Consider the following 24,139-nt stretch of genomic DNA (forward strand, 5'->3'; position numbering starts at 1 on the left):
GGCCTGCTTGAGGAGCTCTCCAAGGTTTGCCTCATTACGCCCCGAGGTTAATGCAAGCTTCCTCCATAGCTTAAGCAGTTGCTTCCACCGAGCATCAGTGTATGAGCATGTTCATTTCTCAGCTCTTAAAGAGCATGCAGTAGCCGCCAAGCAGATGCCCAGCATATGCGCTATGGCACTCACCAACAAACCCCTGCTATAGTGTTCGTCTTTGAGGATGACACTCTGCTAGGGTTTTGGCTCCCCTTTGCTACATGCTATTTCACCGTATCATGTAGCCTTCAGTAAGGAAAAAAAGGTGCTGCTGTTTCCTTCAGCTCCAGGAAGATTCCATGGTAAATACAACCTGCTTTCTCTGTACTTTGAAGATACTTCTGGAAAGCAAGAAACAAAGAATTCTCTCCTTATCTCAAGTCCTTGTTTCCTCTCTAGAAAAATGCCACTGCTTCTCTCCCTCCATCCCATTCAACCCACTTTATCTGTAGAATTTCAATAGTTGAAGTCTGACAACTGAAATCCAAGTATCTGCCTTTATCTGTCCAGATACCAACTCAACAGAAAAAACAAACAAAAGTGTATGTGATGTTAGTGTTTTACTCACAGACACCCAGGCCTCCTCTCTAAGAGGAAACGCTGAGCATATTTTGTGATACAGAGCCTTCAACATCAACTCCCCAGACTTTCAGAGGATTTTGCAGACAGTGTATATATGGACCTTTCTAAAGTCTGATTTTTTCTTTTTTTGAAAAAAAACTGAAGTCAAAAGCTTCCAAATCGTTTACCAGCAGGCTTACTTTTCTTCATCGCTGCACACCTCAGCAGTAGACCAAGGATCTGAGGCCCATGAAGAATCTACGTTTTAAACAAGATACTGCTTTGAGGCAGACTTAAGCAGAAGCTCAAACTGCGTATTCAAGATGAGAACTAGGTGTACAGAAAGAAGATCACATAGTAGAAAAAAACACATTAAATTTGAAATAAGTCATCTTAGGTAACTCACTTTTATTTGCAACAGTTAAAGCTTTGGATAGAGACCAAGAAATTACTCCTGTGGTAGGAGTTATCTTGCATCATCTGATGAAAGGCATTTATTTTCTTTTTTTAAATACACTTCTCCCCTTAATCTTACATTACCAGACTGCAATTTTTAAGTATGAAGTAAGTCTTTTCCTTGTTCCTCTCAGAATGCATCCTGAACTTAAAGCAGCATACTGAGCAAGCTCAGAAAAACTTATGTATAAGGTACTATGCAAGTCCAGTTGCACCCAGTCTGAAATACTTAAGGCAGAAGTAGCAGAGTAAACAAAACACACTAATCTTTTCTTATACTTTTCAAGACCTACCCAGGCATGCTCCTTTGCACCAGACAGTATTCCATTCCTGCCTCAAGCATTAAGTTTAACTTGCTATAACTGCTTCAGGAACAAAGCTCTGCAGGGACAGTTTATACATGATGGTTGCAGCTAATCAGTCTCTAAAGTTGAAGGGTGTTTTAGGATATGCTTTAACAACTAGTATGGAATGAGTATTGAATGCTGCCATTAAGTTCCTGTGTGAACCATTTAGTCTGACCCAGTAATCTCTCACTCAAAGTAACACTTCAAAAGTTAGTACATCAGTGCAATAAATGAAGATCTCGTTTAAGAGATCCAGGAAAGGGGAGAGTCCAAAACATGGATTCTTCTGATGACTGAAGACAGTCAAGTCTGTTCAGGGGGGACAGCAATGCCCACTTTCCCTTACGCCCATCCTAATGTCTAGGAAAGTTCCATAGCCTGTAATACAACAAATTACAAAAGGCACTCCTCCAACCATCTTCAAAGCAAGTAACTGGACCAACTATTACAAAAAATGAATCAGTTTTAAACAGTTAAATAAGATTCTTCTTTTGAGTTTTATTTGTTTATAGCAACATCAAGTACATGTTTCTACTTAGATATTTAAATGCAACAAGGAAATCCATTACCTCACTAACCTTAAGAAAGGTCAGTTATGTTTCTATATGCAGTGGAAAATATTATTTAAAGTCTCTCTCTTTGTCTCACAAGTTTAAAGCTTCAAAAATCTAAGTAAACACCTCTCTCAGAAATAGACAAGCACACATTTTGCTTGATTATGAAATGTTTTTGCTGGATGAGCTAAGTGTTTTCGGCAGTAGAGCCATTCATTTGTAAGCCACAGACACTACTACAAAAGCGGTATTAAAGTAGAAGTGGTGCCATTTTAGTAGTCTGTGCAAGAATTCCACTCTACTTTTTGCAGGACACATATCTTGAAGATACATTCTCCCAGTTGATCACGTTCCAGATGGCTTTCAAATAATCAGGTCGAACATTTTTATACTGAAGATAATAAGCATGTTCCCATACATCAATTCCTAGCAAAGGAATAAGACCTATAAAAAAGGAAGATAATTTTTTTAAGTTTATGAAAACACTCTTTACATGTAAAATATTATTTTACATCCCCAAGTTGTACTAGATTTCTGAGTCTTTATCTGCAGGAGATAAAGAACTCTCCAGCACACAGGTGCTCATTGCTACGTATTACAGAACTGCTTATTCTCCAAACACACATACATTGTATGAATCAAATGAGCTGATTAAGATAAACACCTATGAGTACTTTAGAACTTTCTTGAAAACATGACTGAAACTAGATAAAGTCTCTTTTGAAAAGTTTACATCTCTCAGTTAGGCAAGCATTTTCCTTAAACACTGCAACACAGAAGAGTCTTATGTCCTAACGGTTTGCTTCCAGTTAAGTAACTAATTACTTTCCTTGCTTTTGTGAAAAACATATTTCTTCTTGATTTTTTTTAACTGGGAGGGTTTTTTATGCTGTACTTCCCTGTAGTAAATTTTTTTTTCTCCTACTAATAAGCAATACATGGACTGCTGTAGATGTTGACAGTAGATATGAACTGGTATCGTATTCCTGGGCATTCTGTGTGAATTTCACAGAGGATGTTTTAAAGGTATCTGCAATAGGATTTGAAGAAGCAGCCACCACAGACAGGATTCTCATTGCACGTGAGATCTTCCCTCTGTGGAAAGTGTCTGGCCTCTCATCATCACTCCTGTATGTCTCTATACAAGTAAAAATACTTTTAAAAGGGTATGGCCAGCATTATTCTGTTTGCTTAGCCCTAAGAATTATCCCCATCCAAGGCTGATTTAACTGACAAAGGAAGCATGTTATAAGCCTACCATTTTAAATTTAGTCCATTTCAAAACAACAGTTATTATACATACCTTCTTCTCTCCTGTTGTCTGGCCTAATGCAAATGGTTCTGTAAGTTGCTCCTCTGTCAGAGGAAACAATCTGAAGGTAAGAAACTTAATCTTCCCAATACTCTTCACAGGTGAGCTACTCCAGTTACTCAGGAAGTTTGAAAGAGCCTCAGCTAAAACTACTGCCTAAAAGGGACAGCTTCCATAATATGCCTCATCTATTTTCCCTTTGACTAGTCGGACTGTAAACCCTACTGCTCTCCACAGAGTTTGTGGAGATGCTGTTTTAAAAACTGCAACTGTTTTTTAATTTTTGCTAGAATAATATTCAGACAGTTTCCAGCCCTATTTTTCCAGTGATTTCTTCTCATCAGTTGTCTAAAAAAGCCTTTTCAGATCAGATAAACTTGTCTCTGAAATCTACAAAGACAGAAGTGGCGGGGAAGGAGAGAAACCTGACCTGTTGTTCCTTGCAGAGGGTCTTGATTTGCACAGGCTGCAATCTGTAGCCGTCCCTGCTCTTTGTTATACCCAAGCCACCCCCAGCCTGATCCCTGGACGCCAACTGATACAGCTGTCAGCTTCTCCTTGAAGTTCGCAAAGGAACCAAAGTCACGCTTGATGGCTTCCATCAATTCTCCTTAAAAAAAAAAAAGGAACAGCGCAGAACGTCAGGTACTTAACATTGTTCTATTTCCATACATCTCCTGGAGATAGGCGGAAAGACAGAGACAGGTTGGGATTTGGGATCTGAGGGAAGGAAGTCTCTAGACAGGGTAGTTGCATCATTAATTAACAATTCTGTCCTGACCTGCTTAATAGAGCAAGAAAACAGGAAAGAATTCAGTGCAGTAGTCGAAGATGCCATTGTCAAAGACACCGCCATGGTGCTATCAGCAGGACACTCAGGAGTTTACATTCTTGTCTAAAAGACAAGGGAACGCTACAGAGGAGGTCTAGGAAAAAAGGTAAGAAGGCTTTTTTGATCTGCGTATCTAAAAGGGCACCACAGAATGGCTATGATTTGTCTTAGTACAAAGAAATATCTGGATGTCCTTCACATCTGTATAAATGAACGTACACAAAGTCTCTCAGACTACTTCCTCTCCCCTACACCCCAGTGCACTTTTGTTTTTCAGATACATAAATGATTATTCTAGACCTGAAGGTGTCTGTACTGCTAATTAGCTGTGTAAAATTACAATGTAACAATACTTCATATAGTGCCATGCTGAAGAACTCATTCCTTATCCCTCCAACCCTCAGACAAAAGATTTTCACAGTCAGTCTCTTGGTGATAGCTGCTAGTGCATCTCAGAGAGGCTTTAGCAAATTTCCTACAAAAGCCTTGAATGATTCAGTTCAAACTAAAACATGGTATTTTAGGCTCATTGACTTTTTATTGACATAAAGTTTACTAACTGCTCAAAACAGAGCATAAAGTCTTTGTTACATTTCATGATTTCATTTGTACATTATCACCTTAAGCAGAGAATCTATGCCAAAGCCAGTTTTGCTCATCCACACAACACCTCAGATTTTTCTGTTGCTATTGGATTAGGCTGTACTGCAACAGCAGGACTATTCTTTGCCAAATTATTAGCACAGCTACACTAATCAGGCTAAGAATAAGAATGAAAAAGAGTCATTCTTCTTACAGTAACAATCACGACACTTCAGGATGATTAACTATACCAAGCTTTGCAAAAACACTTGTTCCTGGAAAGTTCCACAAGAACATATGCAACACTTCACTACTAGCATGGCCGAACTGAGATGAGCCTTCAGCTGCAGATCTGTAGCTCAGCCCTCAGGCTGCCAAATGTAGAGGACTGAAAGTTTATGCCCCAAACCACAGAGTGTAGGCTATCATGGAAAGCAATAAGTGGTCAGTTCATGCAACTCAATCCAGCCACAACACTGCGTGGTACATGATCTCTGGATCTCCAGGTGAACTGAGTACATGTATGTCACATCTTTATTAGCACAGCTTTGGATAACTACTTTCTCTTATGAAGATGGAAGAGATAATTTATAGCAGTAGCCAATTATTTTGCAGCATACGGATAATCAATGTTAGAAATTAAAAATACTTAGCACAGGACCAGCTTTTTGTATTTTGCCTTTCATCCAAAAGACCCTGAATTCCTCAGAATGGTGATAATTGTCACAGAAAGGCAAATTAACTCTGAAGGATAAAGATCCTTAGGACTCTTCCAAAGAGAGAAAAGATCATCAATTCTAATGGTTAATTAAAATTGACTCAATAAACCACAATAACAAGGACTAACCTTTAGGCTCTCCTCCTCCATTAGGAGAAAGGTTAGTCCAGAAGATTGTGTGATTGATATGACCCCCACCATTGAACTTAATCGCAGGCTGAAGAGACACCTGAGCTGTAACATCACCTAAAGATGCAGAAGATAAAAACAAAAACTAATAAAAACATCACTATGGTAGTCACAAAGTAACAGCTAGGCACCCACTGCTCTCCAAAATCTGTTAAGTCTTACAAACCTATAACATGCCTATGGAAAAAAAGAGGTTGTGATTGTTATCAATATTTTAAATAGTCACTGTCATAAACCACATTAAAGATTTCAAACTACCTTTTCTTATCCCATCATGATATGTGATGTGCCAATATTGCACCTATCAGGCAACCCACACCACACACAAAGTGTGTAAGTATCTACTGCCACTCTGTAGTACGATAAAGCAACTAGCGGAACCAAAACATTTTAAGGACTAGCATCTGTAAGCTTCCCAGTATTACCACTACAAAAGAAGAACACTGTTCACCAATTAGCTTCATTGATTTTCAAGTTAAGAATTTTTAAACTTCTTAAAATATTTACAGGGCAAATAGATTGTGCTCCAGAAAAAGTTGATGAGTACAGTCAGTGCATACATGAACAAAACGCTCCCCTCCCTCATAACTTTGCATCAGAAACCTCTCCTCCAAATGCCACTGTTAAACATTGGTGAAATCCCCATCTCTTCTCAGTCCAGGCAGGCTTTTAACTCCAAGAAAAAAACAAACATCAGGACTCCACTTAAAAGCTTCCACAGACCACAGAAGTAGTTTACATGTAATCCCAACCCTTGCTTCCAGCTCTGCATATAGCTAACCCTTATGTCACCCAAGGCAGCTCTGTGCTTCTTCCCCTTCACCCATCATATTCCTTAAAGAATTTACTGGTGCCTTATGTCTCTAAAGGGGATCTCACTGCTTTAGCACAAATGTTTTTTATGCTATTTTGACTTTAAAAGAATTCAATGCTTTTTTTGAAGTTCTCTGAAGCTTTGTCCACTGCTACAATACATTCTCTCATAAGAAATCAATGCAGACAACTGTTTCTTCCACTCACTTTCAGGAATCAGTGCTGGAAGTCTTCCTATAGGAGTAAATGAGTCATAGAAAGACATAATGGCAGGCCATGCAGCAGTAGCACACCTGTTTCTAAGGTTTTAATATAGGATTACAGGTCCTCAGTATTGCCTCATATCCCTAAGAAACTACAACAGCCTTGGTAGGCCTCATATGAATAAAACATCTGGTTGAAGATGTTAAGCTCCAGTGACTCACAAGTCCCCAAAAAACAGCATTCAGAGCTCTTTAAAATAAATTGCAGTAGTGCTCAACCAAGCACCCATGGCTTTCCATTTTTGCTGGAAATGATCACTGTTATAGTAAAGAGTTTCCTTAAGACACAGAAGGTAAACAGTTTTCTATAAACTTTTCTTAAGAATAACTTTATCTCTACAAAAATTCACTTTTAAGTGCAATACAGGTTAAATTTTTTCCCATTCAGAAATATACCCATGAGTTAAAAAAACCTGTTATTAATGTGCGGTCTCTGTACCTACAGTCACAATCATACCCAGAGCAACAAAACCAGACAGGAACAGGATTCGAACAAAGCATCCCTTGTAGATGGTACAAATGGTAGATGCTGAATTCAGATATCAAGTTAAGGATGTCAGGTGCCACACAACACTCAGTAAAACAGCATCTTCGGGACATCTTTCTTGAATTTTTCAAACCTTAAGAAACTTTTAAGTTCATCCAGAGCATACAACATTATACGCCCGGGGTCCAAAAATAACAGAGGATATTTTTAATGTCTTTGTCATTGTTTATCATACCATTCTTTAGAGGCACCTTTCCCCCAGGACCACTATGATACAGAGAGAGCATCTGATTGCTATCCTTAACATGCAATATTTGTGGTGCTGCCAAATCAGTCCTACTGTACTTAACAATGAAAAAGCAATGAAAAAGGTAACTTGCCCTTCAGTTACAGCAAAAGTATCTAGGGATCTAATTGTACATAGGGCCCCTGGCCTTTGCTCCGGCTTACCACACTCCTCAGTACAGCCACCTGTGACAATTCAGAAAAACAAGATAGAAAGTTTAAAGACATGCAAGAGACCTGTCCACCTCAGTTTCACAGTTTACCAAGAGGCATTTGTTTTCCTGTAAGAGCAGCTGGGGAAAGCACCACAGGTCAAATGACTGTCAGAAAAGAAAAGGAAAAACTCTCATAGGCATAAGTTTTCAGTGAAATTAAGTTGCAAAATTACATCCTTCGATTGGCAAATCTTGGACATTTTGATGAGCCAGTGATGAGATCACAGCTTATGCTGAAAACTTTCCAGAACAAAGACATTACTTCCCGCATTGGTCCCAATCACAGAACTGCACACTGATTTTCAAAAGAGCTGACAACATAAGCCCATGGGACTCAGCCCAGGACAGCTTTTGGCTGAGGTACCTAAATAGATGTAGACAGATTACGAACATGCTAAAGATGATCAGAAAATAGTAATTTATTTTCTATTGCTGAACACAAGCCCTTATCAAGGTTGTGTTATCTGGAACAGGTATTAGATGGCAATTAAATGTGTTGTGTAACACAATTTTGAACTGCAGTGCAGAAAATTTTGGTCATGCTCAGTTTTTAAGTATGGAAGAAGAACAATACTGACAGAATTAGGCAGCAGTTCAGACTTTGCTCTTTCCTAAAGCCTGATTTTATAATGAGGGTCAAAATATTACATGGATAGTGCATTGGGATGCCAATTAGGGAAAGAGCCAAACCAAAACACAAAGAAAACATATTGTAAGCAAATACGTACCATGCTCATGACAACCACCAATAAATTATTCACTTGAAAAGTAATGCCCACAAAAATCCTTAAGCAAAGTTTAAGTTCTCCATCTAGGTACACTATGTCCAGCAGCAAGTTATGAGAGCTCATCAAAGGGTAGTATTTGTTAAAAATATGTCAGAGGATCCACAATACTGCAGACATTTTTGCTACCCAGTAATTCTGCCCCCACTAGTGGCTGAAGCCTTAGGCGCTAAACATAATTAGTAACAGCAGCAGCAGGTATACCGATTTCTTTAAGTTTAGATTCCCTCCTCAGTTCTATTTACACTGATTAATCTCTGGAATACAACTTTCCTAGATCCACCACTGGCAGGACAAAGTGACAAGCAATCTTGATGTCACAATTTTTAATGGAATCTCATTAGTTCATTAATTCAGACTGCACAACATATTTTCAGGTTTACTTAGACACTTGAAAATCTCTAACCTTTCACAAGTAATCAACATTCATTATTCAAGCATACCCAATACTTCTCAGGGGCTACAGGGTTCCAGTTTACTCAGATATTCACTATTCTCACTGTCATCGAAGCAATTAAATTACACTGTGGAACCACATGGCAGTCAGTCAAAGCTGAATATATAAACTGATTGCCTCTCACACATTATTAGAGATTCTTTAGAAAGGTCAGTAAAGGAAAAAAAAAGGAAATATTTCCATGTTGTTAAAAAGATATAACACACTTCATTCATTTTCATCAGTCCCATAAACTAATATTGAAAGGATTAAAAAAAAAGCATTTAACTGTTTCAGCATAGCTTGGCTAGAATGACTGTAACAGTTTTCAGAGAAGTCAGCGTTGCTCACGATTCAATTTGGGAAGTTAAGAAACAAATCCACGATGGTTTGCTGTGTATTTTGGTATCTCACACTGGCATGTGAGCTAGATAACCCCTTAATTTGACCCAATGGCATAGCTGGCAGCAAGATTCAGATCTCTTCACTAGATGTCATATGTATTAACCACACTTCCCTCCGTCTGTAAGGGACTAAGATTATTTTATAAGAATCAGCAGAACATATGATGTGAAAACCATCCAGTTACACAAGTTTTGCTTCAGATAATTTTGTTACTGTGCTTTCATTATAAAGCATTTGTTCAGTAAAATAACTGCAAGTTCCTACTGACTTGCCTTTAGTTCCAGCTACTTCTGCAAATACAGACTAAATCCACAGGAATCACTGCAGTTTCTTTTAGGTTTACAGCACAAAAGGGGAAAGAACTCATGCTTTTAGCTACACCTAGTTTCTAAGTATCAGCACCACTGAAGCCCACAATTAAATTTTTTTCCTTAAAACATTTCACTTTGTAAAAAAAAGAAAAGCAAGCTTGAATTAGATATTTCAAAACTTTTAAAAGAAAGTATTTCCCCTGGAAAGAAAAGTTAATCTGTTTTTCCGATAGCATGTATTTTGACTAGCTTCCTTTCCATCTCTTGATTGTGAATATACAAACCTTTTGCGAGTGCCTCTTTGTACTTCTCCTCTGCAACATTCAGGTTGTTAACGTAAGTAGCATGATGTTTGTTATGGTGCAACTGCATGATTTCTGCGTTAATATGAGGTTCAAGAGCCCCATAGTCATATGGCAAGTCTGGGAGAGTGTGCTTTTGTCTGGAGACCAAGCATCCCAATGGCGCTACCAACTTAGCACTGCTTCTGGAAGAGGAAAAAAAACAGAAGTCTTATTCTGTACTTGTGCTTTAACACTGAACTAGACAAACCATGACTGTTATAATCCACTGCTATAAGTACATGGGGCAGTATCTTAGAAAAAGAAGTCCCATTTACCTACTTCAAGAGCTGGAAGCTACGCACTCTACAGCTTAGCTACCAAGATGAATTCACATAACGGGCACAGGCAGAGGGCTTTGCAGCGTAAAGCTGCAGGTCTCAAACTGCGTTCCACAAAGCCACCACAGAAACTCACACTCCAACATGCCAACAGGCAAGGCAAAGGTGGGGGGAGGAAGGGGAAGCCAGCAGTAGCACACTAGCGTTCAAAGCTTCACCCAGTCTTTACTGACTGGGTTAAACAGAAGCCAGACAGAACATCCCTGGTAAATCTCACTCCTTCACCATCCAAAATATTTTTTAATACAGCGATCACTTAACCAAACAAGTTGAAAAATTAAACAGTCACTGAGTTCCTGGGACAGAATCTTTGTAACATTAACTTTTCTTCTGCCAACCCCACATATTTCAGCAGAAATACATGTGCTTCGCTGCTCTTAAAGCTGGAACCTGAAACTACATACTGTGTGATGGGGGGGGAAGGCAACTCCACCAAAGTAAACAACGTTTCAGGCAACCTCTGCCCCTTTTCCACCTTGCTTTTTAGAGAGAGATGACAACTGTGATGAAAAGAGAACTGCTGGGCTGGGAAGAAGCTCAACTCCTAAAGCCCTTTTACATTTCCGCTGGTGACCTTGGCGTAACTAGGCAGACCCCGCAGCAACAAAACCCGCGTGGCTGCCGCAGCGGGGGAGGCCCTGCAGAGGTGACCCGGCCCGACACAGACGGGGGAGTCTGGTGGCACCGCGCCGAGTCACGCGACTGAAGCCTCCCGCGGAGCGCGGGGCTTATCGGGGGCAGCAGGCAGGGCAGAGCCCGGGCAGCTGAAGGACAGCAGCCGGCAGCGCCGGGAAACGCCCGGCGAGGCCGCGGGAAATCCCCGGCGCCAGCGGCCCCAGCAGCCGCGCGGCGTCCGCCAGCCCGAAATGGCGACGAGCCCGCACGACGGGGGGAGCCGGCACCTCCCGGGGAGCGGAGGGGAGTGGGCTGCCCGCCGCCGCCGCCACCGCCACCGCCGCCTCCTCCCCTCACGCCCGCCGCTCGGCCATGAAGGACGAGGGCGGGGTCGCCGCTGCCGCCGCCTCACGCCGCGGCTGACACTGAGCTCCCGCTGCAGCTGCAGCCGCCACCGCCTTCTCCTCCTCCTCCTCCTCCTCCTCCTCCCGCGCGGCGCGGCTCTCACCTGCCCGCCGACGCGAGGCGGCACAACATGGCGGCGGCTCACAGCCGGGCACCCCTCCGACACCGCAGCGCTGCCGCCCGCCGCTCCGCGCCGCTCTGCGCCTGCGTCCGGCACCGCCCGCCCCCCGCAGCACTGGGCGGGCGGTGCCGGGGGGAAGCATAGGGACAGGCTCGGGAGTGGGGGGGAAAGAAGTATGAAATACTGGGTTTGCAGAAGGGGTCGATTTCGCGTGCGTGGCCGCAGAGGTGAGACTTTGCCCGGCGGAGCGGCGAGCCCCGTTTCCTCTGCACAGGCGGCAGTCGCCCCCCGGCAGGGAAGAGGGGCTGGGTACCGCTGCCCCTGCCGGGGTGAGAGGGGGCGCTGAAGTGGTCGGCGCCCGCAGGCGCTGAGCCCAGGGGCGAGCCCAGGAGGCGAGGCGAGCTGTCCTGGGTAACGCGTAGCTCTGAGCAGCCCTGTGAGGCCCGGCTTCTGGGCAGAGGAAGTGCCTGACCCCCTGCCCAGCAAGGGGAGGCCGAGGGGTGCCCGCTCGCGTTGGCTCGGTGCCGGTGCCGCGGGGTGAGCCGCCGTTGGGCGCCCGCTAGGCACCGGCCTGAGGTCAGGCTAACTGAAGAGGACGTGGAAAACGGCTGGACATGACATGAGAAATAGCGGGGTGCAACAAGTTAAGCAGCGTGAGAAGCTGGCAGAAGTTACAGATAGCGCCCAGGGATGGCAGGTGGCTGACGAGGAGGTACGTGAGAAACAGCCAAGCTTTGCAGATAAGCGGATGGGAGTACTGAGGACCTTTAGGGGAGTACAGTCTTGCAAGGCCACCAAGTGCCAGTAAACGTATCAGTAATACCGTGTAAGGCTGAGATTACCTAGGTAGCAGTACCAGAAATACCAGATTTGATTCCAGATGTGGCAAAACTGCGACCAGTGGGGACAGGAGCGGGTTGCTTGTTTGGGAGTAGGCAGGTGGAGAAAGGGAGATGCAAGGGTACTGAGAAGGAAGGCCAGGAAATGGGAAAAGAAATAACAAGGTGCAAATCAGTGCCTGGTGCTTTGTAGGGTAGCTATCAGGCAGTCCTATGGTGATCACCACAGCTTGAGTAGGACAATAAACCAGCTGCTCATTTCTGACTATACCACTAGAGTCGAGACTGCCTTCAAGGTCAGGAGGGGCTGGTCAGGGGTTGGGCGCTTTTGCTGGCCACTGTGGGCACGCCTGCATGGGTGAGCACCGCCATGCCCCCATGTCAGCGCCTGTGCCAGGGCTGCATTAGCAGCTACCTTACTGCTTCATAACCACCACAACCCAAGGAATGTGCCTGGGAAATGCAGTCACTTATGGAGACACCCGAGAGACCTAAAATTTCATACGAGATGTAGTGTAAGTGCAGGAGGCCAGGTGCCCTTGGAAGAACAGGCAGTGGCCCCTTGTGGAACCTCCCAGTTAGCCAGGAGATCATTGCTAAAGCAGTTTTAGCCTGGACCTATCTTGGAAAATGAGGAAGAACTCAACATTAGGGAATTGGGAAGTTCACTCCAGAACTTCCACCCCTACAGTGTTTGGCATTTGAACTGTCACCTTGAGGCCTACCATGCTCAGAGAGGGATGAGATCTTTCTCCTGAAGAATCCCTTCCCCGTTCCTCTTGCCAACTAATGATCAAGATATGGAAAAAGAATACATAGCACATTAGAGGCAGGTGTAGTACTCTTTCAATACTAGGCAGAAAGTCTTTGGAACACAGACCAAATGTGGGACCCTAACTTGAAAGTGACCTCCACCCGAAACCCCCACAACTGTTGTAAAGGGGATAAGGATGGTGGTTCAGTGTTACTGCAATATGAAAACATACATCTAGGAGATCAAAAAATACAAATCAGTCTTCCTGCTGAATTGCTGGAATAATGTTGGCTACTACTATGATTGTGAATTTGTAGATATTAGCATTCAACTGCTAAAGTCTGAGGACAGGTTATTTACCACGTTTTCCTCATAAGGAAGCTTGTGCACAGCTCCTTCTGCTGAAGTAACTGCTGTGAAACCCTTGCTCTTGAGAAACAGTAAGCCTGGGAGCAAGGGAGAAAAGCCAGCTTTTCCCAGCAGATCAGTGCCTTATCTTGAGATAAGAGAATCTCTGGTGTACATGCCAGATTTGGTAGATGGTGCCACTGTCAGTGTCCTACCTCTTGCTCTGCCCCAGCCTCACAAGACAGACTGCGGGAGCTGAGTGTAAGCAAGAGTGCTGCACCAAGGAGCAAATAGGCTAAATCTTCTTCTAGACTTCTCACTACAGATCTGGTATAGCATGTGCTCCTGACACAGGTGAATATTTCTGATTTACAACATATGGAAGGTTTGCTATTATTTCCTTAATTCTTAGGCTAACATCGCTCTCCTGCTTGTGCAGTTAAAAACAATAGAAGGTCATTAAACTATGTATTAGGAATTAAATAAACATATAATGGCAGAATCATAAAATCATAGTAAGGGTTATAGGAAAGTCAAGAATCATTTAACACATTAATGTTCTCTCTTTGGAAGGAAGTGGGAGGATAAATTCATCTCGTGATACTGATATTAAAACAGTCTTGCAGATGTAACGAAGGAGAATATAAGGCTTCTTTCACTAAAATTAAATTAATTAAAATTGTTCTAAAAAAGGTCTTTAAAACTTACTGCTGCAGTATTAAGGAACTGAGTTATATGAACCACTGGTAACAGTCTGCTCTTGGAAAGCAAAAAAAATCCCAAAGAGTCGGAGGACTGCCAATATGATGCCAGTATTTTTAAAAAGCAGTGGAATCTTCTGTAATGCTGTAAGATCAATCAACCTCTTATGAATCGTAGACAAAATAAGGGGTTAAAGTAAGGAATTCTATCACCTGAGAGTTAGAAGCAAAACATATAAATTGTTATCAGGCAGGACATCTTCATGGAAAGCAGATCTTTTCAGAGAGACATAGCAATCCTTTTAACAAGATTGCAGGTCTGGTTAACAAAAGCAGCTGTGCTGATACGACATACTTCGTTTTCTCTATTTCCAAGGCAATGACTTAGTACTTTCTATTTGTATTTAAAGGACTTACCCTGTATGGCATTAACAGGGCACATGATGGATGGGATTAAAGATTAACTCACTAACTGAGATACCAGGCTAGTGGTTCACTGATGTTTCCTAATAGGGTCAGGACTAACAGCATTCTATCCCTTTAGGGTCAAGTGTTGGCCCAATGTCCAAATTGCTAGCAGTATCCTTGGGAATATTTTTTCTAGTAGGCAGATGACAAAAAGACTAATGAGAAAGCAAAAAAGAATAGGCTACTTCTGAATTGCATTGATTATCAATCACAGCCCATTAAAACTGATCAAAATAAAAGGTAGCATATGAACAATGAAAGTCATGTACAGGATAGATGTGTGTTTACAACTGATTCAGAGAAGAAAAATCATTTATGTAATATGTAAACATGTACTCAGAGTACAATGCCCATGGTAAGATAAGTAGATCAGTCACTAGATGTTTCAAAGGTTAGCATTAGACAGGAATAGGAAAGCAAGATCACCTTTCCATGCAAGCACTGCTGAGTGTAACATTCCGGTAGGAAGTGGAAATTCTAGAAAGGGGTGAAAAAAAGTTTCTTAAGTTTAAAGAGCTTAACCTTGCTCTTTGAAAAGGAGGCTGAACAAATTACCACATGTAAATCTTATTGATGGAGAAAAGCCGTGATATACTGAGCGATGACTGGGAGAAGCAGTTAGACAAATTCAGCCTTGAACCAACTGGAATATAGCTTAGCAGCAGACATAGCAGACACACAATGCGAAAGGCCAGACTACACCACAGCAGTTCCTTTTGACCTCAGGTGTCTAGGTGTATTTTTCCCATTTATAATCAGGTATTGTCCAACTTGCAACTGCATAAATCTCTAACAGAATCTGACATATGCAGAGTCGTGTTTTTAGGGCTGCAAATTCAGTGATGGGGGGGCTAAATAAACATCTATTAGATAGCCTTGCTCTTTTAGGTTTTAAAAGCAACTTGTAGAGGTGAAAGATTCATTTATGTATTTCTCTCTCGGTTTGCAGTTTCATGGGTTTCAGTTTTTAATAGGTAATGCTGCAGTTACCCTATTTCTTTAAATTGGGAAAAATACCATTTTTCATTGCAATATATGTAATTCAATATTAGAACTATTAAATGAACATATTGTTTGACCTTCATGTAGCATAGGCAATAAAAATTGTGGTTGAACTAGGCCAAACTACATCTGGGGAGTCTTAGATTGATTTTGAACTCAGGGGCTGGCATTTTTTGGAATTCTCCCTTCCCTGTCTTTTATTATAATAAAGGTATCAAATACAACTATATCTTTATTTTGAAGGCAACAGTTAATGGAGTAGGTATGTAAAATACTTTGCACTGCAGTATTTTCAGTGTATCTTTGTGTAAAGCAAGTCAGTTTCTTAGATGGTCTGTTCTGAATCAAAAGTGAAGGTAAGTCTTTGACCTCATTTGTCACATCCTCCAAGTTATGTCCAGACATACAGTAGAGGAGTCCACCATTAACAGCTTCCTAAAACTCAGGGCATCATTACTGCAAGCAGATCTAGGAAGACAGCCTGTACTTCAGCATGCAAACAATCCTTTATTCCCATAGAAAGTTGTGTGTCATAGGGCCTACCACCTCAATTGCTGGGAATGGAGACTAAAGTAAGGCAAGGCTCTGCCACCAGGAATTGTCTACTAGGCACTTCTCTTTTACAGCTATTTTGCACTGCATAGGATACCACAACAGCACAAAATAGCATATTAAGCTATGAAAACTTGCCTTGCAAAGCAAATGTTTCTATCTGTTTACTGATAGCTAAAAAGGTGTTAGCAAGTGCTGCTGATCCTAAGTTGTCTATCTTTTTTTGTTTCATTTCTGTTCCTTTCCTCACTTCATTGCGTATCTTGTTTCCCCACACCTCTCTTTTCCTCCAGATAGCAATACACCTGCCTTTAACACTCATCAGAAAGCTTCATTCTTGTACCTTTACCTCATTAGATAAAAGAATCAGTATTGAATAGTTAGGGCAAATGAGTTTAAAGACCCATTAAAAATTAGCTCTCCAGAAAGATCACCAAGGGGAGTTCTTCCCTCAAAATTATGAAGCATTCTGTAGACTCGAGACAAACACTAGATAAAATGTACATTGTACTGAAGGATGCTCTTGGCTACTGCAAAAACCCATCTTTTTTGTTTTTTTAACAAGTATATATTAAGTTCCTACAGAACCCATGTTTATCAGAGTACAAAAATGCAAGTTAGAAGATTATAGGAATTAGGTCTGAACTGCCCTGTTGAAAATAAACCTCATCTTGGTATTTGCCAGGAAGTCTACATGAACAGATCCAGGGAATCAAAAGTCAATTGTCATGCATAGGTTCGTAGGAAACCCTCCTCCCCCTTTCTTTAATGATCCTAGAAAAAGCATGTAAATTTACAGTTCTGTATCTCTCATCAGCCAGCTGTACTCTCTGGAAATCTGAGCAGTAAAAATAAGACATGCTCTATCAATACATATGATAAAAGATGAATTCTCTGCAGTCAGCAGGAGTTTTGGAGACAGGATTTTCCCCCAAATGCTTAAAATCTATACAGCAAGATTGTGCAGTATCTAGTTTTAAAGAGAAATGTTGTACCTATTGGTAATCAATAAAATTTGATCTTCTGTTAAAATGAACTAATTACCTTTAGGATTAAATGTCATCATATAAGCTGCAAGTATTCACTGACAGGCAGCCAAGAACATTAACATTATAGTTGGCATTTCTATATGCATTGTTAGATGCAATTCCCCTAATGCTTCGCAGCAAATGCTCCAGGAAGCAAGCCAATTGTACATTTATAGGTTTTTTTTTTTTTTTTTTTTTTTGTTATTAACTGATGGAATTGCTGGGTTGCTTTCATTTTTGATAAATTAAGCAAACAGCCCAGCCAGCTTATTTAGAAGACACCACGTGAGTAGAGAATGAAAAGGGGAATGGCTTACCTTGTCTTACAATTATTTTCCTATACCAACATAAACCAGCTTTTATTCTAAGAACGGTGTAACTAAAAATGTTTTTAAATGGTTTACTGTCTAAAAATTTTGCCCCACTTAGTACTGAGAAAACAAACTACTCAAATTATATGAGGTTTTAAAACATGAATGTCCCAGTGTAGTAACTGACAGATATAAGTCGCAAGTTGTCACTGCTTGAAAGCTATGCATTTTTACCTGTAAAACAGATTAATGGCAATTACTGTAACTCAAGTGGTATTTTATGATTCCCTATATTTATAGCAGGTGAAAAGAGGTCTAACCTTTTTTTGGCATGAGTTTCAAACTGAGTTTTGAACCACCACCATAAATTTCATTAGAAGGCTTGTTACTATCTGTATTATCAGATGAAGTCTGATAGTACTTTCCCTTTCATGCGTTCAACTAGTAACTGCTATTTTTCAGGCAGTGAGGGCTAAAGTAATACTCAAAAAACCACCAGGTATTGCCAGTGGGATTTATGCTTCTGGTGAGAAATACAAACTAGTTTTAACACACTTATAAGCCCTATGAAATTAAAGCAGCAGTGGTACATAGACTAACATGTTTCTAACATACTATTAGTTGCTGTCATGTATATTGCATCCCTTTGTCCTGGACAATACTACTGTAGATGCTAATTTTCATATAATATGCCACTTATAAAAGGTTTTCTACAGTACCATTTTTCATCTAGGAATTTATTACAACACTGTAGTTTAAAGTTAACACACACCCAAATATCTCCTAGAACTAAATATAGCTTTCAAACAGGAGTCTCAATGTCTCTGGAGTGAACTGCAAAGCTATAAGCAGTTACTTACAATTTTTTCTCTCCTATAAAACCAGCAGAATAATTTTGTTAGTCATCAGGTAATAGAGGTTTTCAAGTACAAGTGCTGAAACTGAACTTAAGTTTACTAGTAAGTATAGTACTTTAAAAATACTTTTATTTTCCTTTTAACCAATACTTATTTAGAGCCACAGTCTTTTTCATCCCCTTGTTTACAAGTCACCATCACTAAAAAAGTAGACAGAAAATACCACCAGAAATTGAGAATCTGAGAAATTTGTAATAACTCATATTGCTACTGAACAATAAAAGTATAGTTGATAACACATGCAGAACATGAAAAAAATTACTTTTAAAGTCAACTCAAATTGCCCTTCAGCTAGGTGTTAAAAACAAAAAACAACCCCCTGCCCCTCCCCCCAGGACTTGGATCTATTTTAAGAAAGAATCTTAATTAACTCCTTAAAGTTTCATAGTTTAATTGGTATATTTACTTACGGAGTACTTTTATTACACTATCTTTTTAATAGCTAAGTTCTAACTCTGGGTTTGCTTTTATTAAACTTTTCTTTTTTTTTCTTATCTGCTGACAAGGAAACAACCTATAGAATAGGCACCATCAGTCTGGCCTGAAATTAGTAAGATAGCACACCCTGACAGCACAATTAGTAAGATAACACACCTCAGGCTTAACTTATATGACGTAGGATTGATCACAGGGACAAATTCAATAAAAAACACGTACTGTAAGTACACTGCATACAAATAAGCCATGTAAACCAATGCAGAACAATGAGGAAATTACATTATTAAAAGTTTTTATTTAGGTTTGGTCAGTACAGGTAAGATAATATTGGAGTCACAGAGCAATATGCATAAACAGGATACAACAGTTCTTAAAAACTGAGTAACTATGCACACAATTCATAAACATTCGGTCACCTAAGGAGAAAAATGCACAGATGTATGGTGGGAAAAACTGTAATTAACACTGAAACTACTACAGGACTCCTGTAAGTCCATCTTTTAGTGATAAAACTACTGTACTGGGCAAACTTGGCAGTCATAAACCCACAGCTATTATGACAATTCTTGAAGGTGGTGTTAAGTATAACAGTATGAGTAAGAATGCCCTTGCACAGCACAGGTTCTAGATATACACAGATTTGTACAGACATCATTTATGTTATACTTTGTGGAAATAATTTCCATTTCAACTTCACATTAACTCATATAAAAATAACTTGAGCTACACAAACGTCCTTTTAGCAACATTCAATGTAATTAACTGTTAAAATTTCCAAAGTGGCAGAGGTATTGAAGCAAAAAGAAACCCACAAAAAGGCAAAATTGTGACAAGTATGCACTAATTTAAACGGCTTCTGGACAGTATCCTCTCCCAATTTAAATGACACTGTATAAAAATGCTGCAGAAAAATGTTACAAAACTGAACCCTGCACATTTACACTGGAGTCCAAACCATTCTGGACATGACGAGAACCCACAGTTCTGTTACCTTTCATGCTCACTGTTTTCTCCTCTTGAGGATCATGATTGGAGTCTGTGTCATTTGAGTGGTGAGTGAGAGAGTTTTCACTGCCAGTGGGAGAGTCTACACTTTCATACCCAGTACTGAGTTGGTTTATGTAGCTACCACCTCCTCTACCAGTTCTATCTTCAGAGTGGTTGGACAGCTTATTACCATTCCCTGGAGAAGCCGGGAAGTCATCTTCCGTGCTGCTACCCTCCCTATAAAATCCAGGCCCAGACGTCCGCTGATGGGAGGAACTACCGTTACTTGGTCCGTTAGCCAGACGGCTGCAGTCTTTACCCACAGCCTCTCCCTGTTCTGTAGGCTCAGAAGATGGAGTCCTGCTGGTACCTGGGGTGGAGGCCTGGGACTGCTGCTGCTGGTACTGAGCCAACTGCTGGCGAGTCTCCTTCAACTGCTGCTGAAGAACTAGAATGGTACTCTGCATACCCTCTACCTCCTCATCAAGCTGGATGATGAAGTCATTCAATTCTATATAAAGAAAACACATTTATTGCAAATACTTAATAGCCCATATATAGCCTGAGTCTCAGATAACACAATTAAAATCCAGTACCAACATTTTATGCTGAAATTTTTCAACAAACCTGTTTCCAGTCATCATCGTTTTTGATATTCTGCCTTTGAAGGAGGAAATTCTAAACTGTCATCTACATACTTTTTATAATGCTATTAGGAATACAGAAGAATATAGGAAAACACTGTATGAGAAGACATTCATTTCTGGGCAAAAAAAGGAGTATATTTGGAGAACAGCTCAATTCAAACAATGACTATTTTGCAAACAGACTGTACTCTCAAGTGCAAAAATCTTAGCAGAAACACTAAAAAAAGCAACCATGAACCACATGGCTGTATGTAATAGGTTTGAATACAACAACCTATTCAGTGAGAAAAAAGTATCAGTATCAGTCACATTTCAAGAAAGCTTCAATTCTTACTGCTTTTAATCCTGTATAACAGGACACTAAAAGAAAAGGTAGATTTTTGCTGACTTTCATATCAGTAAAATTGTTAATTAATTCCACAGGGTTTTTAGTGCTGCTTATGTACAAAGAAAAGACTTTTCAATGGGGACTACATTTTTGAGCAGAACAAATGTGACCTGGAAACAGTGAAAGAAACATTGAACTCAAAGTTCCAACTTTAACCTGATAGAGCAAATAAAATGCAAACTGCTTATTAAGAAATTATTCTTAAAAAGCGTTCTTGCAGGTACAGAAAAATACTCGCTGGAAAGGTAAGAGTGGTACTATCGTATTATTATAGCCTTAGTCTGCTCACAACTTTGCTTACCACATTTGTTTTAATAGGGAAGAAACAATGGGGACTAAGAACACATCTTGCACTATTCTGGAGCTTACTGCACTATACTGCATTTTGGAGCAGATACCCTCAATGAACGTCCACATTGCTTCAGTTATGAACTTGATTAATTTAGATGAAGTGCATTATGTAAATAGTAATTAAGAAGCAAAAACGTAACTATTCCAACAAAATATCCATGGTTAATGCCCTTACAGAAAATCATTTTCATTAAGAACTCTATTATATATCACTTTATACTGTACTTTCTCACAGAAGATGATTCTACAGGAAAAAATTATAGCCTTTAAAATATAGGATATATCAGACTTAAGCAGTGCCGAAACACATCTGTGTTGTCCTATAGGTTTCAGTTGTAAAACAAAAACAATATATTCAGGTTTAAGCAATAACGTCAAAGAGTTCATGTCCCAAGACTTACTGTAATAATCAGACAACCTATTGTGTAACACTACCAAAAAGCCAAATTTTAATCAGAGATTAAGAAGAACTCTCTATCTATCCTGAACTCTCAACTGAAAATCTGGAAATTAAGAAATTTGCTTTTTTTCCCATCCATTTAAATTATGCAAGAGGTCAGAGTTTACAGGTAACTTCAATTCAGGCTCATAATGCTGCACAGTGTGGACTGTGGATACAATAATGGAACATTTTATTTCAGCTGAGTTATTTAAGCAAAAATTGTATTTTTGTTGTATTAGGCATAGCTAAAACCTACCCCCCCCCCCCCAAAAAAAAAACTCAAAATGAGTCACAGTTGACAAAGAAACATTCTGTTCTCAGTGCATGCTTAGGTTCAAGCAAAGTTAACAGCTCTGATCTTACCAATTCACCAATAATGTGTTCAATCTAAACATTCCCTATTAAATAGCAAGTCCTAAAATAAAAAAGCCTGGCAATTTCAAATTCAACCCCCCACATTACTGGAGCAGCAAATCTCCCCAAGGTTGGGTTTGTTTTTTGATTTTGTAATTAAGGCAACCAGTGAAGACTTACGATTGTCATATTTTACTTCATACTGCCCTTCCATTCTAGCAAAGGAGAATTTACAGTATCTGCATCCCCAGTAAATTAAGCTAGCAGAAGTGCAAGGCAACTTCCATTTTCTTAAAAAAATCCCTTACCATCCTGACTGCTTTTAAGTTCCTCACTATATTTCTTCTGTAAAGCCAACTCTGCCTCAAGCTGTGCAATACGTCCTTGGGACAGCTGCCTTCCAAGCTCTTGATTCTCCTGGATAAGCATTCGACACTTCGCCATTAACTTTTTGCCTGTTTGGCTGCAAAGGAAAGAGCCATCTATCACAAAAAGAATATAAAACCTTCAGTAATCTTCCTCAATCACAGTTATAGACAAAAAGGAGATGCAATTTCTGCATGTCACAATTCAAGGAACATTATGCCTTAACATAATTGTCATAGCAGAAAGTCTCCCTATAGTTACCACATGCTGTTCCAATGTCAGTTGATCTTCTGTCGCTGGCCCATAAAGTGGAAGGCAAGTTTATTACTGCAAATATGAATGAGCATATTGTTCTTTTTTTAATACCAACATCCGGATTATCGGTATGCACAATCTTGCATGTGCTGATTCTCAATGGAGTAAAATATTTGATTAAAGATGTGCCTTGTAATTCAAAAGATCAAGGACAGCATAAAAATGTGTAAACTGAATCATACACGAACAAAAAGCTGCTTCCTTTATTGTACTTATATAATTTAGTAATTACATATGGGTAAAGAGAAAAAAGTTGATTTGGGGAAAACATTAAAATCCCATGCTCATTTTTACAGTGACATCCATTTTTCTTTGAGAGGCTTAGATATTTATTTGAATGTTATCTGGGTACTTTTGTTTAAAAATTTAGGTGTCTATCTTTCAATTCAATTTATATATTTTACAGTATTGTACACAGTCAATTTCATGATTCCTTCAGTCAGCTCTTTCTGTGCACATCTTGCATGGTGAGGAGAAAGTAAAGTGCAACTAAAAATTGGCAGGAAAAGAAAGAAGTATATTACTATTTGTTTAGAATGGCCACATTTCAGATCAAGAACAATGCTTTAGGATGTCCAATTTCTGAAATGAGTCGGAAATATCAGACAGAAAAGCTGTTTTGAACTGACAAGACATCTTGTCTTTACTAAATAGGTAACATTACACATCTTTAATCTTCACGATAAAAACTGCATTGTAAAGCATTATAGGAAGTAGTATGCAAATTAATATATAGGCAATACAGCTGACTCCATAAAAGAGCTAAAGTCCTCTAAGACTCTTGGTCTGCCGAAGTCAGGACAGCAACCACAAATAGTTCTCTTTTTATGAGGTTTAGCAATATAACAAAGCTGTCCTCTTTTCTATGGAAGTGTAAGCTCTGTTTAAAAAAAGAAAAAAAAAGAAAAAGAAAAAAAAGAGAAGACTTGAGCAGGTTTATTGTGAATTCAATGGCAGGACTTGTTTCTTTACAAGACCAAGGAGGTCAGCTTAAAGTTGTTTTTGAACAATTGACAAAGATGGAAAGAGATTTTGAAGATTAAGAGAGTAAAACAGGAATTTCTGCTACTGTGATTCACAGCCATGGTTCTCTCCTGCAACCAAAATACCAAGAAAGAATTTAAAATAATCATTTCCTAATCAGCCACCTTTTAGGCATTCAAGCCTTAGACAGTTACTAAGTTCTGCCAGCTCTGCCCCATTTAACATTTTCCGACTGACTCTCCCAAATCTTTCAGATGGGCTGCTCCAGAAGGAAATCTGGCTGTGTAAAGTCCTGGAAGCCTGCAACTCTGCTAAAGGCAGCAACCTGTTCTCTTTCTCGATGTGATGTCCAATGCCAGGTCCTTGACGTTTAAATTGTGCTGACCTAATACAATTCAAGTAATACACTTGAGATAAAAGTTTCCTTAAGATGTTCATTCTTTGTAAAGCAGGACCACTTTGGAAATAAACAATATGGCATATCCCAAAAGTGTTTAGGCAGACACGCAATGATTTTTAGTCACCTGTATTACTGTATTC

General features: G+C 40.0%; 2 protein-coding genes across 3 annotated transcripts in view; both read right to left on the reverse strand.

The window, feature by feature from the left end:
• Positions 1-1,875: 1,875 nt before the first annotated feature.
• Positions 1,876-11,539, reverse strand: SOD2 (superoxide dismutase 2). Of its 2 annotated transcripts, XM_026109831.2 has the most exons (5): positions 11,390-11,538; positions 9,869-10,071; positions 5,525-5,641; positions 3,694-3,873; positions 1,876-2,395 (listed from the first exon to the last, which is right to left on the reverse strand). In XM_026109831.2, the coding sequence occupies exons 1-5, from the start codon at positions 11,416-11,418 to the stop codon at positions 2,250-2,252; spliced, it is 675 nt and encodes a 224-aa protein (XP_025965616.1). In that variant the 5' UTR covers positions 11,419-11,538; the 3' UTR covers positions 1,876-2,249. The 2 variants fall into 2 exon arrangements, with proteins under 2 accessions (XP_025965616.1, XP_064365280.1); XM_064509210.1 differs by lacking the exon at positions 5,525-5,641 and having other exon boundaries at positions 11,390-11,539.
• A 7,501-nt stretch (positions 11,540-19,040) lies between these two features.
• Positions 19,041-24,139, reverse strand: part of WTAP (WT1 associated protein) — a 28,417-nt gene continuing 23,318 nt past the window's right edge. Inside the window, exons 7-8 of the mRNA XM_026109829.2 lie at positions 22,243-22,397; positions 19,041-20,263 (exon numbers count right to left, since the gene is read on the reverse strand). Coding sequence (XP_025965614.1) covers positions 19,680-20,263; positions 22,243-22,397 — 739 coding nt within the window. The 3' untranslated portion in view covers positions 19,041-19,679. The remainder of the gene's footprint in view (positions 20,264-22,242; positions 22,398-24,139) is intronic.

Source organism: Dromaius novaehollandiae, chromosome 3 (genome assembly GCF_036370855.1).
Source record: "Dromaius novaehollandiae isolate bDroNov1 chromosome 3, bDroNov1.hap1, whole genome shotgun sequence".
Taxonomy (NCBI): domain Eukaryota; kingdom Metazoa; phylum Chordata; class Aves; order Casuariiformes; family Dromaiidae; genus Dromaius; species Dromaius novaehollandiae.